At 47.2% G+C, this 19,325-nt stretch overlaps 1 protein-coding gene across 3 annotated transcripts in view; it reads right to left on the bottom strand.

Moving 5' to 3' along the window:
- Window positions 1-18,393, bottom strand: part of GCLC (glutamate-cysteine ligase catalytic subunit) — a 44,763-nt gene extending 26,370 nt beyond the window's left edge. For all 3 annotated transcript variants that reach the window (XM_019986064.2, XM_019986065.2, XM_019986066.2), the window contains exon 1: window positions 17,801-18,393. In XM_019986064.2, coding sequence (XP_019841623.1) covers window positions 17,801-17,950 — 150 coding nt within the window. In that variant the 5' untranslated portion in view covers window positions 17,951-18,393. The remainder of the gene's footprint in view (window positions 1-17,800) is intronic.
- Between the last annotated feature and the right edge of the window lie 932 nt (window positions 18,394-19,325).

The raw sequence follows: 19,325 nt of genomic DNA, 5'->3' as shown, positions 1-19,325 counted from the left end.
CTCTGCTGTACGCCCGAAACACAACATGGTAAATCAACTATACTTCAATAGGAAAAAAAAAAACACACACGGGCCAAAAATAAAATTACATCAAACTCTTAGAATATCTGTTATATTTTGACTTTTTCCCTACTATGAAATGCCGTTTCATACCACAGATGACACGGGGTGCACACCAGGGAAGTTTACACAAAATAAAGTGACCTTGGCCTGGCCTTCCGCTGGCGTGTCCTAGACGTGGACTTCAGCTAACAAAGCAGGAGGCTCTTTATTTATAAAATGTTAATCTCAAATATAACACTGTGCAAAGTGACGAATTTCCTATACGATTAGGTAAAGTTACTTCCTTGAATCACTACCAAAACAAATTCTTCCCAGGCCAAGATTAAGATAAGAGGCCTTGGTGAAAAAACTTTTAAGATTCAGGAGAGAGCAGGGAAAACTGTGATGGATCTCAGAAAGGGGACAACGAGACCTTTCAGTAAATGGGCGGGGGGGGGGGGGGGGGGGGGGGGAATCCTCTCCTTTATTGGAGACACTAGGCAGGTGTGACTTCCTGGATTTAAAATTAAATAAAAATTTCAGTTCCCAAGTTCCTAACTGGATATTGCAAACAATTCGATTACTGCAGCAAGTGGTACTACACAGCTCTGGACTTAAGCTCGGGAGAACTCACCTCCTGGAATTATATTTGGACACACTTATTGATGCATTGCTGCTGGTTCAAAGGGAATCCTGCATGCAGATTGGCTCTTTCTTGTTCTACAAATGCTGTGAGACCTCTACCTTCTGGGCCTCTGAACTGACAAGGGCTGATTTTTTTTTTAACCATGCCACTACATGTCAGGCATATGGTTTTAATTTTCTGATGGTTGGATGTCACCACTGATTCAGTGGACATGAGTTTGAGTAAACTCTGGGAGATGGTAAAGGACAGGGAAGTCTGGCATGCTGCAGTCCATGGGGCTGCAGAGAGTCAGATATGACTGAGCGACTGAACAAGAAATAAAGGCCAGACTAAGGCACTCCTACCTTATTTCTGAATCAAACTAGCAGAACCCAACTGGCCTGCTCTTACAAATTAAACTCAGAAAAGACAGCAGATTATGTGAAGTTATCAAAGGGGATGTTTGCTGTGGCCATCAACAGGGGTACTCTGCAACTTAGAAACCTAAGCCAGAAGACACTTCCTCCTAAAGAAACAATATTGAAAATATAAATAGTTCTTGTCTGCTGGACTTTGTCGCTCAGTTGTGTCCGACTCCCCCATGAACGGCAGCCTGCCAGGCTCCTCTGTCTATGGGATTCTCCAGGCAAAAATACTAGAGTGGGTTGCCATGCCCTCCTCCAAGGAATTGTCCCAACCCACAGGTCAAACCCAGGTCTCCTGCATTGCAGGCAGACTGTTTATGATCTGAGCCACTGGGAAGCATACAAGTAGTTCTTATTTATCTCAAAACACCTGCAGATTAGAACCTTCCAGACTCTGAGGATAAGTTAGTTCCTTGGCTCTTTCCTGAGAACAGGGTCCTGGTCACCAAGTGGCTGACAAGAGAGGGTGCCATGGATCAACTGCTCTGCAGTACACAGCTGGGGAAAGGGCAGGAAGGGAAAAACTGATGAATCTCATAAAGGGGACGTTACCTCTCAGTCAAGGGGAAAAAAAACACCATCCTCTTCCTTATTGTAGACAGTAGGCACAGGTGACTTATTGGATTTAAGGAGTGAGGGGCCCTGGAGGACTCCCACGAGGTGCAGGAGAACTCTGAGCTTCAGGAGGGTGGGCTCTGGGCCCCTGTGAGTGTGCTTAGCGAAGAACTTGGCCCCAGTTCAGGGACCACCGTGGAGATAGGAGAAATTCAGGGGTTTCGTTCTCAGGAACTGGTGGTAGGTTAACCCACCCGACAAAGGGAGGGGTGATGCTCTCTAAGGAAACTGAGAGCTGGTGTTGAAACAGGACGTCCAGCTCCGAAGTCACTGCTGTGTTCGGAGGGCCCCCTAAGCCCCCAGGATTCCAGAGCCAAGTCGAAAGTCCTTCCATCTCAGGGAGGGTCTCTCATAACCGCATCTCACAGAGGCGGTGCCTGGATGCTGCGGCAGGCCCCACCAGCAGCTCTGACCTGCTGAAGACAGAGTCTGGGGGACGGAGATGCGCCAACCCAAGCCCCTTCCCACCAAGCCTGGAATTCACAGGGAAAGGTTACAATCTCAGATACATCAGAGCTCCTGATTTGGGGTGCTGACGCTGGCCTGCTGCCTGGGTCCAAGATCCGCACCTTGGCATAACCTTCAGGTGAGGTCAGCCTGATCCCCAGAGAGGCTCATCTGTGTCTGCGCTTTTCCCAGGGCTGGGCTCCCAGCAGAAGATTAGCTGAGAAGGCAGCAGTCACATCTCTAAACCTGTTAACATCCGCCCTGCGGACAGAGAAAGCGACTGCACGTTCTCCATATTTCAGACCTGAAAGCTCACTGGCATTTCTCTGGGAGGGAATCACCAGCCATCTGGGAACCAACAGCACCTCGAACAGCCGGCACCTGGGGCTCGAGGCCTGCATCACAGCAGCCCACTCCTCCATCACCCACCCCCACTCCACTCCTTTCCCTTCCACCTCCAGCCTCCTCTTGGCTTGGAACCTCATTTAAATCTAAGTTACTTAACCAAAAAAGGTCCGTCTAGTTAAGGCTATGGTTTTTCCAGTGGTCATGTATGGATGTGAGAGTTGGACTGTGAAGAAAGCTGAGTGCCCAAGAATTGATACTTTTGAACTATGGTGTTGGAGAAGACTCTCGAGAGTCCCTTGGACTGCAAGGAGCTCCAACCAGTCCATTCTGAAAGAGATCAGCCCTGGGATTTCTTTGGAAGGAATGATGCTAAAGCTGAAACTCCAGTACTTTGGCCACCTCATGTGAAAAGTTGACTCATTGGAAAAGACTCTGATGCTGGGAGGGATTGGGGGCAGGAGGAGAAGGGGACGACAGAGGATGAGATGGCTGGATGGCATCAGTGACTCGATGCACATGAGTTTGGGTGGACTCCGGGAGTTGGTGATGGACAGGGAGGCCTGGTGTGCTGAGATTCACGGGGTCGCAAAGAGTCGGACACAACTGAGCGACGGAACTGAACTGAAGAGCTGTATATTTTTTTCTTGTATAAAAAGAGGATAACGCCTACCTCAGGGGGTCACTAGTGAGGATTACAAAGAATCATGCCTGTCAAGTGCCTAAAGCAGAAGCGAGTCCACGTATCCCCCTGTATTACTGGTGATTACTTTCTAAGTCTTAGGGCAGGGACACACACATTGAGGCAGAACGGTGTCTTGCAAGTGTCCTTAGGGGGGCACAATGGCCTGTAATCAACATTACCCAAAAGACTCGAGATAGAGCAGAATATCATGAAAATTTCACCCTAATGCTGCTACCCATGGCATTTATTTCCGGTACTCGGGGTCTCAGTAAAAGGAAAGCCTTCTGGCACAACACCCATTAGCACTGTGAAAGCAGGCACAGATCAAGTCACTTCCCTCCCAACCACTGCCAAGGTCTGAAACTCAGAGGAAGGCAGCACCCATGCCCCGCAGCCCTGCACTGCTCCAGCCCAGCCCTCCTCTCCAGCCCCACCCCCAGGCCGCACCAAGGTGACCACTGGCCTTAATGCTTCTCTGGGCCTGGACAGCTCCTCTGCTATCTGCTTGGCAAGCTCTGGCCGCAGGCCTTTGGGAAGCTGGCTCCGGAGGGGCTCTAGTTAAGCGCCCACTCTTCAGAGGACCCTTGGCTGGCTCCCAACACCAGGACCCCTCTTGGCCCCACGTCCAAGGGCTCCACCCACACTTGGGCCTGGTGAAGTTGTGGAAGGTGGTTAGCCTGGCCAGAGCAGTCACAATTTCCCCTCTCTCCTCGCAAATATTATAATCATGGACATTAGGAACATGTTTTAATCTCTGGAAAATATGGAAAAGAACAACCGTGTCCCTTCCAACTCTTAACTACTGTTTCTGTAGATGCACTCTTCCAGAAATTCTCATAGTATAGGATCATCTCTTTTTCGTTCTCTCTCAAATGCAAGACATTGCATACTCTGTATTGCCAGGAAGGGAGTTTCTTTTCGAATCCATTGTCTTGCTACCCAAGGCTCACCCCTTCTAGCACATGATCTCTTAAATTGAATGCATACATCAGTGGAAATCTTCCTAAAGCTGATTACGTCCTCTTGTGCTACAACAGGAAGACACTAAACACACTCCCATTTACGAAGGCTTCAGACTCCGGGCAATTTCATTTCTTTAAGGAGGATCATAACAGAGCAAGGACCTGGGAAGCAGGCACCAGCTACTGCGCCTAGATCTGCTTCTCCAAGCTGCTTTTGGCATTGGTTTCTCACTTCTTCTTCAACTGGTTTTTGGTAGTTTATCCTGAGCGGAGGAAGGAGATGACCGGCGTGCAGGACAGTATATGAAGTGGGTGATCTCTGGGTGAGGGCTTGGGACACGCTTCCAGGAGTAAAGTGCATGCCCTCTGTGCTACATACTTGCTTCCTAGCTGCGGCTGTTTGCATTCTGAGGCCAGCAATTCCTGACTGCTGGGTCCCTCTCACCCAGCCAGAGCGGCCTGGGCCGCGGCAGCTCCGCAGGCTGTGCTGCTGCAGGCTGTGCTGGATGGTGCGCCTTCCAAGCGCCCAACTTGTATAAACACGTGAACACTTGAGCGGGAAATGAGGGGAGTGCTCCCAAATAACCTCTCTAGGTTGCTCTGAGGCTTCCAGGGCTCAGCATATTCTTTCAAACAAAAACCTTTTTTAAATTAAAAAAAATGTAAACGTTGGAGGAGGCTCTGGCCTCCGGGTTTGTTTTAAAACCCTGCTTCTTCAGCACACGGTTCAGAAAGAAGTTAACTGAATCCACAAGACTGAAAAACGGGCCTGGGGCATGGGAGACAAGACAGTGGGTTTGTGTGAAAATCTACGTAATTACGAACATCTGGTTTGGGGGTTCTTTGGTAATCTTGTTGTGGAAATAAGTTAAATTACTAAATCTTAACCGTAGCAGACAAAAACATCTAAGAACACTGAGAGCTCTCCAAACAGAGTGGAGCCGTGGCCCTAGGAACTCTCCAAAAATACACCGACACAGGTAACCAAGCTTTCTGGATGCCTACAGAAGATGTGTTCTTTTGGATGTACGTCTAATGCTTATGACTCCTTAATTTCTCAAACAATATCTGAGAAACTCAGCCTTTAAGAGGCGGCGATTCAGGGTCATTGTTCTGAACTACTCAATCCTTTAAAATCAGTTTCAGTATACAATCCCCTTGGCTACTAAGTTCAGTGACCAAAATGCATATGCTTTCTGAGCTCAATTCTGTTTCTTTCTGAGACTCATAATCGAGATTTCAAGGACCCTACAAGCTGTGAAAACACGCATGGGCTTTGTGCCATTTATCTTGGCAGGAAACCAATTCTTGCTCTTTTCCCAAGTTCTTAATATGTTTGGGATCGGTCTCTGCCAAAGCCTCCAGTCCCTGCCTAACCGGCCAATTTGGGCTCACTTCCGTTCCCGTCCCCAGATCCCCTTGAAAGCCTGCCGCCCTCCCTGCCCCCAGAGTGACCCACCGCCCCTGCGGTCCTTCTTGGGGTCCCACACACGCCCGGGTCCCTAGTGGGGGTCAGCGGGGTTCAGGGGCGCTGGCCAGGCTTCCTCTCTGGGTCAGGCACCTCGCCCTCCTCAGTTTTAGCCCTGTCTGCAGGCCTGCGGCCACCCCATCACACACACAGCCCGCCCAGACGTTGCTCCAGCTTCCTCTGCCCAGTATCTCTGCTGCACCAGCATGGGGCTCCTTCACCTGGAGGGTCTCAACCCAGAAGGCCCAAGCAGTTCCCCAGGAACCAGCCCCCCGGCCCTCACCCCAGGCGACACTCTCTCCCCTTCCGCAGCAACGAGGCGCCCTCTGCAGTGGGAGCTCCCAGCCTCCAGTTACCTTCCCAGGCAATTTTCCCAGCCCCTCCAAAGGGACCTGGGCTTCCCTGGTGGCTCAGCTGGTAAAGAATCTGCCTGCAGTGAGGGAGACCCGGGGTTCTATCCCTGGGTTGGGAAGATCCCCTGGAGAAGGGAACGGCTACCCACTCCAGTGTTCTGGCCTGGAGAATTGCATGGACTATATAGCCCATGGGGTCGAAAAGAGTTGAACAGGACTGGGCGACTTTCAGTTCACTTCTGAAGGGACCCAGGATTCGTCTCCGAGTACCACCATTCCTAGACTGACATTCCTATTGTCAGACCCTAGTACAATGCATGGCCCATCGCGGGGGCCCTTCTACAGCCTCGGCCTCTACCCACGCCCCGTGCCCTGCTCTGGTCCCACACCATGGCAGAGACCCTCAGCTTCAGGAATTTCACAGTTGTACGTCTGGACACGCCCATCCCTGGCCCCCTTGCCACCTCCATCTGAGATCCTCCCAGAAGCCCCACATCCCACCCCCATCTCTAAGGCTCCCAGGATTTGCATGTAGAGAACAAACTTCTCCCTCCTCCCTGTGCCTCCACCGCCCCCCACAGGCACGCCACTGGAGCTCTTCCAGGGCAGAGAATGCCTCCCTTTCCTCGGTTTCTCTCTTCAAGCCCATGACCAACCACGGGAAGTCCGTAATAAACAGCAGTCACTTGACAAATATATAAAGGTCATCCATCACGGAAATAAAGTCATTAGTGTTTTGTCACACGTTAAGTGAAGCTCATTGGAAAAGACTCTGATGCTGGGAGGGATTGGGGGCAGGAGGAGAAGGGGACGACAGAGGATGAGATGGCTGGATGGCATCACTGACTCGATGGATGTGACTCTGAGTGAACTCTGGGAGCTGGTGATGGACAGGGAGGCCTGGCGTGCTGCGATTCATGGGGTCGCAAAGAGTCGGACACGACTGAGCAACTGAACTGAAGTGAAGCTGAAGTCTTAGCTTTTCTGAAAGAAACATTCTGCAATATCATCTTGCTTTTTAAATAGAACCATTGTGAAGCTCAAAGAGGTTTACGAAGGAAATTAAAACTTTCTAGAAACCTAATATCAACGGGTTTGTAATTAGATTACTTTTTCCAGGAGCCAGTAAAATATGTTGTTTGAAAAATGCTAAAACCCAAAAAGGTAACAGGATAAGGAAATGAAATGGATTCTACCATCTCTTGTACACATTTCCTGATTTTCGTAAGTTATGCAGAGTTGTTTTCTGAAACAGTTAAATAGCTGAAAAGATAGAAATTGTAGGGGCTTCCCTGGAGGCCCAGTGGTTAAGACCCCTGCTTCCAATGTAGGGGCACAGGTTCAATCCCTGGTCAGGGAACTAAGAAGCCACAAAGTACGCAGTGAGATCAAAAAGGTTTTTTTTTTTTTTAAATTGTATGTGCTGTGGTCAGTTGCTTTAGTCGTGTCCGACTCTTTGTGACCTTATGGACCACAGCCCACCAGGCTCCTCTGTCCATGGGATTCTCCAGGCGAGGATACTAAAGTGGGTTGCCATGCCCTCCTCCTTTGAATTGTATCTATATACACGCAGGTCAGGAAGCAACAGTTAGAGCTGGACATGGAACAACAGACTGGTTCCAAATAGGAAAAGGAGTACGTCAAGGCTGTATATTGTCACCCTGCTTATTTAACTTCTATGCGGAGTACATCGTGAGAAACGCTGGGCTGGAAGAAGCACAAGCTGGAATCAAGATTGCTGGGAGAAATATCAATAACCTCAGATATGCAGATGAGACCACCCTTATGGCAGAAAGTGAAGAGAAACTAAAAAGCCTCTTGATGAAAGTGAAAGAGGAGAGTGAAAAAGTTGGCTTAAAGCTCAACATTCAGAAAACGAAGATCATGGCATCTGGTCCCATCACTTCATGGCAAATAGATGGGGAAACAGTGGAAACAGTGTCAGACTTTATTTTTTTGAGCTCCAAAATCACTGCAGATGGTGATTGCAGCCATGAAATTAAAAGATGCTTACTCCTTGGAAGGAAAGTTATGACCAACCTAGATAGCATATTGAAAAGCAGAGATATTATTTTGCCAACAAAGGTCCATCTAGCCAAGGCTATGGTTTTTCCTGTGGTCATGTATGGATGTGAGAGTTGGACTGTGAAGAAGGCTGAGTGCCGAAGAATTGATGCTTTTGAACTGTGATGCTGGAGAAGACTCTTGAGAGTCCCTTGGACTGCAAGGAGATCCAACCAGTCCATCCTAAAGGAGATTAGTCCTGGGTGTTCTTTGGAAGGACTGATGCTGAGGCTGAAACTCCAATACGTTGGCCACCTCATGCGAAGAGTTGACTCATTGGAAAAGACCCTGATGCTGGGAGGGATTGGGGGCAGGAGGAGAAGGGGATGACAGAGGATGAGATGGCTGGATGGCATCACCGACTCGATGGACCTGAGTCTGAGTGAACTCCGGCAGATGGTGATGGACAGGGAGGCCTGGCGTGCTGCGATTCATGGGGTCGCAAAGAGTCGGGCACAACTGAGTGCCTGAACTGAACTGAGGTTACTGGAGATGTAAGCACGAGGGCTAGCTTTTGGACAATTTATAGACAAAGGAGAGCTAAGCTGAAGGAAAAACAAAGAAGGTGCAGCAAAGACTTCCACCTCTGCTCAAGATGGAGTAACAGTGATCAACTGTACCCACCTCTGCTCAAGATGGAGTAACAGTGATCAACTGTACCCTCCTCTGCTCAAGATGGAGTAACAGTGATCAACTGTACCCTCCTCTGCTCAAGATGGAGTAACAGTGATCAACTGTACCCTCCTCTGCTCAAGATGGAGTAACAGTGATCAACTGTACCCACCTCTGCTCAAGATGGAGTAACAGTGATCAACTGTACCCTCCCACTGTACACCTGTGATACAAAGGAAATGTTTGAGTGAGTGAGACCGACAAAGGCCCCAGGTTCCTGCCTGCAGAGAGGCACTAGACCCTGGGCGGGGAGGTGAAGCAGAGCCTGTCGGGGAAGGGGGCTCCCTGAATTGAAGACGGAGAGCTGAAGGTCTGAGGGAACCAAATCAACTAGAGGTCACAGGACCAATGAGAAGAGAGCTGCACAAACAACCCCGGAGATCTGCAGAGGGTCCGCATTAAGGACTTGGCACTGACCTGACCCACACGTGAGAGGCGAGGACCCAAAGCTGGGACAGGGTGCCTTCCCACAAGCCAGAACGGAGTGACTCCTAGTTCAGGGCACTGCAGCAAGTCCTCCTGAAGGCCTTCCCTCAGCAGAAGGGAATAACTAGCCCTAAGCTGAGACTTCTCAACCCAACAAATTGTAAAAGAAAGACCTACAAGGATCAAATGTGCTTAGTCACTCAGTTGTGTCCGACTCTTTGCATCTCTTTGGACTGTGGCCCGTCGGGCTCCTCTGTCTATTGGATTTTTCAGGCAAGAATACCGGAGTGGGATGCCATTTCCTTCTCCAGGGGATCTTCCTGACCCAGGGACTGAACTCAAGTCTCCTGCATTGCATGTGAATTCTTTACTGGTTGAGCTATCAAACCATCTCCAAATAACAATATTTCAGAACAAAGTTTTAGGAAAATACAAATATCAAGCACCCAAGAAGGTAAAATTCATGACGTCTGGCATCCAAAGATTATCAATCATGCAAAGAAGCAGAGGAACCTACTGAAAATAAAGAGGAAAAAAAAAATCAATTGAATCTTAAATGACAAAGATAGAATTAGCAAAAACATTAAAAGTTACTAGAACTGTATGCCATATGTTCAAAAAACAGTTTTAGCAAGGTTGCAGGATACAATATAAATACACAAAATCCATTTTATTGGAATATATTAGCAACAAACAATCAGAAATTGTAACTCAAAGAGTAAAGCAATTTACAATAAAAAATATGCAACAGTGATAAATCTGACAAAAGACACGGAAGACTTGTCCACTGAAAACCACAAAACACTGCTGAGAGAAAAACAAAGAAGTGAAAAGATGTTCCTGGGTTGGAAGCATCATTGTTAAGATGTCAGTTCTCCCCAAATGATCAATAAATTTGATGCAACCACAGACAAAATCCCCGCAGGGCTCGTTTTGGGTAGGAACTGCCAAGCTGTGCTAAATTCATGTGGAAATTCAAAGAACCTGAAAAAAATCAAAACAAGTTGAAAAAGAGCAAAGTTGGAGAATTAACACTACTTGGTATCAAAACTTATTATAAATTATAGCAATAAAAAAGAGTGTGGTATTGGCATAAAGAACAATAGCAATGAACAGCACAGAGTCCAGAAATGAAACCATACAAGCACAGGCAACCGCCAGTGAGAACTCGCAAAGGCTTCAGGAGCGGAGAGAGGGCTCTTCACAGGTGGTGCCAGGGCACTGCGCAAAGCAGCCAAACTCCAAAGGCCACACCCGGCATCACACACAAAAATTAACTCCAAAGGGCTCATAGGCCTAAATGCAAAACTAAGGAAAGAATTCCTTGAAGCCAGACCAAAAACATGACCCTTAAAAAAAAAAAAAAAAAAAAAAGGACAAATTAGGTTTCATCAAAACCAACAACTTCTGTTCCTCAAAAGACACAATTAAGAGAATGAAAATAGACTGGGAACACAAATGTGCAAAGCATGTATCTGATATAAGACCCACATCCAGAATACAAAGACCTCTCAAATTGCAGTAATAAGAGAACAACTCAAATAGACAAATTATTTCAACACACTTCACCAAAAAAAACAATAGGGATGGCAAATAGGCACATGGAAAAGTACTCAACATCAGTGGTCTTAGAGAAATGCAAATAAAAACTACAATAAAATACCACCACTCTCAATTAGAATGGCTAAAATTTAAGACTAATATTAAGCGGCGACAAGAATGTGGCTGAACTGGAACTAGCACATTCTGATGATGGGAATGCACAACGGTACAATCACTCCGAAAGAGTTTGGTAGTTTCCTTCAAGAGTTAACGTCCATCCCTCCTACATAATAAACAAGATAGATGCAGGCAGAAGCCCATACAAAGACTTGAATGTTTACTTTCATAGCTTTGTTTGTGGTAGCTAAAAATTGGATACGATTCCAACAGTGAAAAGATAAACAAATTGTCATGTATACACACAGTGGAACACTACTCAGGAATGAAAAGGACTGAGCCACTGATACATCCAACGACACAAATGAGTCTCAGAACAGAAGCCAGACCAAAGAGTACATGCTGTGTGATTTCCTAAATATAAAACTAGGAAATGCAAGTTGAGCTATGGGGACAGAAAGCAGCTCAGCAGCTGACTACAGAAGCGGATGGAAAGCAAGTTATGAAGGGACACAAGGACACTTCTGGAGACGATGCATCTTCTTTATGCTGACGGTGGTGATGGTTTCACAGGTGTATGTGTTTATATATACACACATTATGTATGTATCAAGACTTAGTAAACTGAACAGTCTAAATATGTGCAGCTTATGTCAACTATATCTAAATAATGCTGTTAAAATACACCTAATTTGGTCAAATGTATAAACAGAGACTATGAATAAGCAAGCTCATTAGGATATGGTCTATCCAGTTAATGCAACAGCAGCAATGTCCCATATAACAACACACTCAAATGCCTCAGGGGTCGAAACAAACATTCAGAAACACAAATTCTGTGTGAGAGGCGCAAATAATATTCTGCCATCTTTCCTTAAGATATGGGGTCTTACACTGAACTTTACTGAGGTTTCTCCTTCAAAATGAAGCTACCCACAGAGTTCTTGTTAAGTACATTTGCTAACACCACTTCTAGACATCTCTGGAAGTGGTACCACTAGAAATGCTATCCTGGACATTCCTCTTCCTGGAGAGGAATTCAACAGGGATACGATGGGGTGTTAGTAACTCATTCAGAGGTCTGGAAACATCCTCGAGGTGAACCAGGTGTACAGAAGGAATAAATCTTTCCTTCCGTTGTGTTTTCCTCGTGCCTTTAAGGTACAGCAAAGCTTCTATGCATGCAAAGCCCTCTGCATGCTCCTCCTGCCCGCTCACTGCGCTGACGCCACCACCAGGCGCAGAGCTGCTCACCTTCTCTCCTTTATTACACTGCTCACTCGCCTGGAATGACTTCCCTTTTCTTTATCTAGATAAGGCCGGGATTCTCTAGGGCAGCTTCCCAATGACGCGCTGAAGCAGCAGAATCACCTGAGGGGTTGTGAGTCTCACATGTCTGCAAAGGGCACAGGGAACTTCTGGAGGGCATGCAAGTGTTATATACAATATACATGTTTCTTATTTCAAAATTTTGACTTCAGTAGCAGATATCTGGCTGTATACACTTCTTAAAAGTCTCTGAGCTCTACATTTAAAATGGGTGTGTATTATTGTATGTAAATTATAATTCAATGAAACTAGTTTAAAAAGAAAGTCCACATAAAACTATACAACACAAAATGAACAAGGGGAAAAAAATCCCAAAGTGAGATGGACACCAGAGGAGGCACCCAAACTCAGTTCCTAACATACATGAAATTGACCCTCGAACTAGGAGGGGGTCAGTGATGCCGACTCTCCCCATAGCCTGACATCTGCATGTTAACTTTACGGGCCGGATCACCTAGTACATATTTACTGGAAAAAAAAAAAAAATCCATGTATGAAGTGGACCAGTGCAGCTCAAATCCAGCTCAAAACCTCAACTGTACACACAGGGTCAGTGATCTGGTTCTCTAATCTTCAAAAATGAACCTCTTGGTTGAGAAAGGTAATTATAGGGGGAAAAAAAAATCACCAGAAGGCGCCAACCATGTTTCACTCTTTTCCCTGGATTTCATTGCAGAGCTTTAGAATGTCAGTCGAGGCTGTTAATGTCCATGATGATGGTGAGAGAGGGAAAGATGCAGCAACTGCGCTTCGCGTGCATAGAACACACGATGGCCGATGGACTCTGCATGACTCTGAGGAATTCATGCTCAAAACCATATTCTAAGAAGTCAGTGTCAAATAATGCATTAAAAAAAAATTTACTTCACTCTGTATAGTAGGCTCCAGTTTCATCCACCTCATTAGAACTGATTCAAATGTGTAAGCTAGAAAGAAAAACACCAATACAGTATACTATCGCATATATATGGAATTTAGAAAGAAGGTAACGATAACCCTGCATGTGAGACAGCAAAAGAGACACTGATGTATATAACAGTTTTTTGGACTCTGTGGGAGAGGGCAAGGGTGGGATGATATGGGAGAATAGCACTGAAACACGTAAATTATCATATGTGAAATGAATCGCCAGTCCAGGTTCGATGCATGAGACAGGGTGCTCGGGGCTGGTGCACTGGGATGACCCAGAGGGATGGGATGGGGAGGGAGGTGGGTTCAGGATGTGGAACACATGTACACCCGTGGCAGAGTCAAGTCAATGTATGGCAAAACCAATACAATACTGGTTGTAAAGTAAATAAATAAATAAAACTGAGATTAAAAAAAATAAAGAAAGAATACAATTTAAATTCTGAAATGCAGTTAAGAAATACAATAAACCATGACTAACTAAGCTAATGGAACACCATTATATGTGAACAGCAAATTTCAGTTAAAAACCTACAAAAATGGAATGCCTCATTCCCCAAAGACCATGGCTATTTAAATGAGACATTTTATTTTATTTTATTTTTTAAAATAATTTAGCCCCCAACACTCCGCGCCCCTCTGGGGTGAGGGGGTGGGGTCCGACCTGCCAACACACGGACTCGGCAACCGTTGTTCCTAAATGAGACATTTTAAATGAATGGTATCTTGGATATTTAAACATTTCCAAGCACATATCTTAAGCTACCATTTATGAGTCTTACTTAAAAGACTGGGCACTGACTTGTAAGCCACTTCACCAACATTATCTCATTTAATCTTACTAACTCTATAACGAAGGAATTACTCTCTCCATTTTATAGATGACAAAACTGAGGTTAAGAGAGGTTAAACAACTTGTCCAAAGCTACACAGAACCTTCGATTAGACTCAAATGACTATGCTTTTGTCCATTCTAGATTTATAATTCAGGATGTTATTTTTGCTATGAAATTATAAGCTTATTAACAAGCTATGCATTTTCTAATTAGTCATGTAAGCATCCTCAACCTACACAGTAATTCGAAGTTCAATGAGTGATATGCCAGCCCTTTATAAATCCTTCTCATGGTTTTATGCATGATACCAACGCACTCATAAATATTAAAGATGTATTTTCCTCTTAAAAGTTCACATGTACTTATATCTGCTAATTAGAGGACAACTGACCTTCTTTCCTTTGAAAGCCACTGTAATATTGGGTCAAAAAAAAAAAACACTCAGAAAAACATATGCTCCCTTTAAAACGTTTTTCTGATACCTCTCTAACCAGGAGAGTTTGAAGAAATTTGATGAAATCTCATACACTGTAAATAATCCAAAACCTGGTATAATGTGTTTAAGAAAGGTCCCTGGAGTCAGACAGATTTCAATTCTGATAATGCCTGTGCCACTAAGTAGGTGAAAAGGCTGGCAGGTAGCTGACGCTGGAGGGATATTGGAGTCGTGTTTACTGCAACATGTGCAGCTTTTATAAACTTCCTAGGTTTGTCTTTTAACGTGCATACTCCAAGTTATAAACAAAATCTGTACCTAAACTAAACATTGTGTGTGGGCTGTGGAGAGAGAAGTGCTTATTTTTTTTTTTTGCATAAAAGAAGGCTTAACGGACATCAGGGCCCCCAGGAACACCCATCTCAACTTCCCCAGACCCCCATCCTGGGCCTGCATGATGCATCTTCTCTATACCTGGGAGTTAAAACTTCGATTCCCTCCAGAAACAGCGGGATCACTGGTGGCTGGGGCTGGGACCTGCCACACTCAAGGCGAAACCTGTAGCTGTAAGCTGACCTGGGAGTCTGCCTGTTGTAAGGTTCTCACGGGAAAACACTTCTGAGCTCCAAAAAGCCAGCACATACACCTGCACGATACAACCCCTTTGGCCAGTGACTGGTGCCAGCCTTCTCTCTCTTCAGTCTAAAGATGAGCTATGCCCAAGGGGATTTCAAAGAGCAGCAACTCTCTCTTGTTCCAAAGGAGAAAACTGAGGCTCACATCACAACCACACAGGCCATTGGCAGGCCTTGGAATACAACACAAGGGCAGCTCCAAGTGCAAGTTCTTCCTGATAAACACCACCAAACCCTGCCCTAGCGCCAGGCATTTCCAAGATGGCAGGTTCGCCTTCCAACCATGGGTTTAGACTCCTTTTATCTTTTTTTTAATCCAAGTCCATGGTCCTGTAAGCACAACACCAAAACCTCCAGAAAGAGCAGAATTTGGTATCACACCAACACAGCCCAACGTATCATGTCCCAAACACCCCTTTCTGTCTGGTGGGGCCAACCTGCATCTCCGGGGCCACAGCCCCCACCACACCCTTCCCCACTTTTATCTGCCCGGCCTGATTCTTGGTGGTTGTCTAGGCTTCTGCATACAGACAAGCTCACTTGTGGGCTGACCCTGCCTGCAGACGTTACTCAGGGGTTGTGACAGGGAGCTCCCACCAAGTGCAAGGATCAGTGTTAACTTCTGTCCTGCTGAGTACCCCACCTCACACAGAGGTCTGCCACAATCGGTGTGGGACCCTGACTTCCAAACTCCTTAGCTGCAACCAGAGTAATAACTTACTGCAATACAGGCACCCAACATACCACCCCCCACACACTCAAATTATTCAGGTTTGACATAATATCCTTGCTATGTATGATAAACCGGTACTCTTCATCCTACTCTTCATTTTTTACAGTCTTGGAGAGACAAAAATCTAGCGGAGGAGGAAAGACCATAAAATACACAATACATAAATGAATACACAGTCATCCCTCAGTATCCATGAGGGGCTGGTTCCAGGACCCACCAAACACCACAATCCACAGATGCTCAAGGCCCACAGTTAGCCTTCCATTCAGCATCTGTGGATTCAACCACCCTCGAAACGGTCATGTATCCTTTGGGACAAAAAAAATCTGCTCTAAAAACATCAAGATTCCTAAAATCTTCTACATTTATGTCTCAACCTACTAATGGACCATGATCTCCAGTTTGAAAAGTAATTTTTGGTAACATAACAGTGATGACCTTTACATAATGCCAGAGCTACACAAACACCAGCAAATACTTAGGTATGAGATCCCGCACTCCCCTGCCCCACCCCGGCAACCCCCAAGTCACATCTCCTCTCTGCCCAGAAACGCAGAGGTACCACAATGGAGAATCAGCATCTGAATGCCCCAGGTCAAGGAGAGAAGAGAGGACCAACCTGGGGCAGACTAAGGGGCCAGTCCGTGCCATTCCAGGAGGAGGAAGAGTGCGGCTTTTCCCTTCAGGACCTGAGAAGTCTACACAACCTCAAGTCTCCCCTAGGGTCAGGCTGCCCATTTCCCAACTGGACTGATAGTATCAGTACTGGCAGGCAGGAATTTCTCTGTGAAAATCCTACACTCTACCCAGACATGACTGAAGCACGATTTAAAGTAATAATCAATGGTCAGTGGGTTATTTCTTAAATCTAAGATAACTTTTCTAATCCATGGTTTCTGTTAAACAGTCCTCATTGCTAAGGACACTGGTTTGTTCCTGGGGAAAAAGGAAAGGGAGGTGTGGGAGAGAAAAAAAAAATCTAGAGGGAACACAAGAATAGATCATAAATATACACAATATACAAGTACATAAAATGTCGGATGTTGTTAAAAACAAAACCAAGGAGCTTTAGACTAAAACTGAAGAATTATCACCAAATACATACTGTACCCCTCTTCTGTCCAATAAAGTACGGCAAACCATACAGTAGAAATATGAGTTACAAGTCAAGTTACTTTTCTAGCTTACAAGAGCACAATTCCTTCAACTACTGAGAGGGAGAGGCATTTTCCGATCATAGAAAAACTTTTTACAAGGAGACAGACCTGGAGCTGGCGGAGCAGCACCCTGACACTTAGGTCAAGAGTGATAACGCTGCCGAGAAGATAAATAATTTACACCTGAGCAAGCCATGGACCATAAAACACGAAAAACAGATGGACCTTTTGAGAAGTCACTTGATTCGAATGGTATATACAAGTGGTTCTTAAAAACAGGAAGCCAAGGAAGGCACAGAAAGCTCTGGCAGAAAAGACTCTTAACAGCAGGCAGTGCTTTCCAGATCCTTCCAATAATGGTTCAACACTGAGAATCTAGAGGCATTTCACCTGGAAGCGCACACATGGATTCGGAAAGTTTACAGGCTAAATCTGGGCCATGGAAAGGCACTAACAAATCTTAATTTTGAAGCTCTCCGAGTTCCCATAATTTGTTTTAATTTACACCTATAAAGTTGTGGTCGAGGGGTGGTTGATGAGAAGCTGGAGGCTTAAAAGGCACCTGGATGAGGTGCGGCCGAAGTGAAATCCTTTAGACCTGATTCCAAAAAGCAACCGGCCTTCTGAAACCAACCTAGTCCCTTTCACGTTAGTGGCATTTTGAGACGGGACGGGGACGCCGTCAATAGGCGGCGGCGGCAGACACCCCAGCCTGAAAACTCCTCCAGGCACCCGGTGTCACACTCTGGCACGCTCACGCCTTCCCAGCGCCTGCTCCGCGTTTGCTCAATGAAGAGGAACCCCAAATGAATGAATGGGAGAGAGAAGTCCGGACAGAGGCTCCGAGCAGGCAGGGCCCTGGACAGCGCCGGGCGCCCGCGGGCGCGGGGGGACCCTCGGGGCAGCGCGGCGCAGGGCGCGGACCGAGGGGGCCGGGGCCTCGCCGAACAAAGGGGCGCGGGGGGCCGGGCGCTCACCTCATCGCCCCACTTGAGCACGTCCTTGTGCCGGTCCTTGACGGCGTGGTAGATGTGCAGGAACTGGAGGATCCCGTGCCGCCGCACGTGGTCGGCGTGGCGCTGGGTCTCCTCCCAGCTCAGCGGCGAGCCCTGGGACAGCAGCCCCATGGCCGCCCCCTCTCTCCGCCCTCGGGGCCGGCGGCGGCCGCTCCGGGCTCGGGGCGCGCGGCGCGGGTCGGACGCTCAGCTGCCCGCCGAAGGCGGCGGCGGCTCAGCCCCGGGGTGGGGTGTGGCGGGGGGGAGGCGCCCTCGGGCCCCAGCCGGGGAGGGAGGGTCCGGTCCCCTCCGGCTCCCAAGCGCGGGGTCCTCGCCGCCCCGGGGACCGATCCAGGGGTCGGGCGCACCGCGCGGATGGCAGCGGCGACCCCGAGGCCGGGCTGGCTGGCTGGCCCTCCGCCCGACCCCTCGCCCACTCCGGCTCCCGCACCGCTCCTGCTCCGAGGCGGCGGCGGCTGGCGCTTCTCTTTGCCGGTGTCGTGCACTAGCTCCTTCCTACTTGTGACCAAAACCTGCGCCGCCGAGCATGCCCAGTGCTCCCGTCCGCCGGCCGGCCGCTCCCGGGAACGAGAGGCCGCTCCGGATTTTATAGACTGCGGAAGGGGCGGGGAAAGAGGCGGGGCCGGTGAGGGGCGGGGCCGAGCGCTGCGGAGACTCAGGGGCCCGGGGTAGGCGTGCGGAGGCGTGGTTAGGGCGGAGTCCGCCTAGCTTTAGGCAAATGATCTCTGTGAAATTCATTTTTTTGAAATCCGAAAAGAGAAACTGAGTTGGGGAAGAAAGTTGATTATTCGAGCTAATGAAGAACCCACCAGATTATTTTTTAGGTGAGAAAGGCCTCACACTTATAAAAACAGGGTGAGAGCATTATGGTGTGGCAATAAAATTTGTCTATAGGCTTTAAGACGTAAACATTTAATTAAGTATTTGTGTAGTCTCTATTTGATGACATAGGTTCTTTGGATGGCACAGAAACCATTCATTGCAACCAAAGGGTTGTAATTCACCCATCAAGCGATTAAAATGACGTTCCTGTGAGCTTACCATGGAGGTGGAAGATATTAGAAACTTCTTGAGTTGGCCCGATCATGGGAAAGGGAAGGAACGAGGTACCTCGCCCCCAAATAACTGTTCAAATAATGTGTTAACAGAGCGATAAGATGACAGATGAGGCTGAAAGTGACAGCAGCTAGGTCATACACGTATTGAGACCAGAAAGTGTGTGCTTACTGTGCCAGCTTCCCTTACCCCACAGCCAACATTTAGTGAGCACTGTGTGGATCACAACAAACTGTGGAAAAGTCTTCAAGAGATGGGAATACCAGACCGCCTGACCTGCCTCCTGAGAAACCTGTATGCAGGTCAAGAAGCAACAGTTAGAACTGGACATGGAACAACAGACTGGTTACAAATTCCGAAAGGGGTACATCAAGGCTGTATATTGTCACCCTGCTTATTTAACTTCTGTGTTGAGTATATCATGAGAAAT

The sequence above is a fragment of the Bos indicus genome, chromosome 23, assembly GCF_029378745.1.
Source record: "Bos indicus isolate NIAB-ARS_2022 breed Sahiwal x Tharparkar chromosome 23, NIAB-ARS_B.indTharparkar_mat_pri_1.0, whole genome shotgun sequence".
NCBI classification, from domain to species: domain Eukaryota; kingdom Metazoa; phylum Chordata; class Mammalia; order Artiodactyla; family Bovidae; genus Bos; species Bos indicus.
The sequence above is the reverse complement of the archived record's forward strand: the minus strand, read 5'-3'. Positions and strand labels throughout refer to the sequence as shown.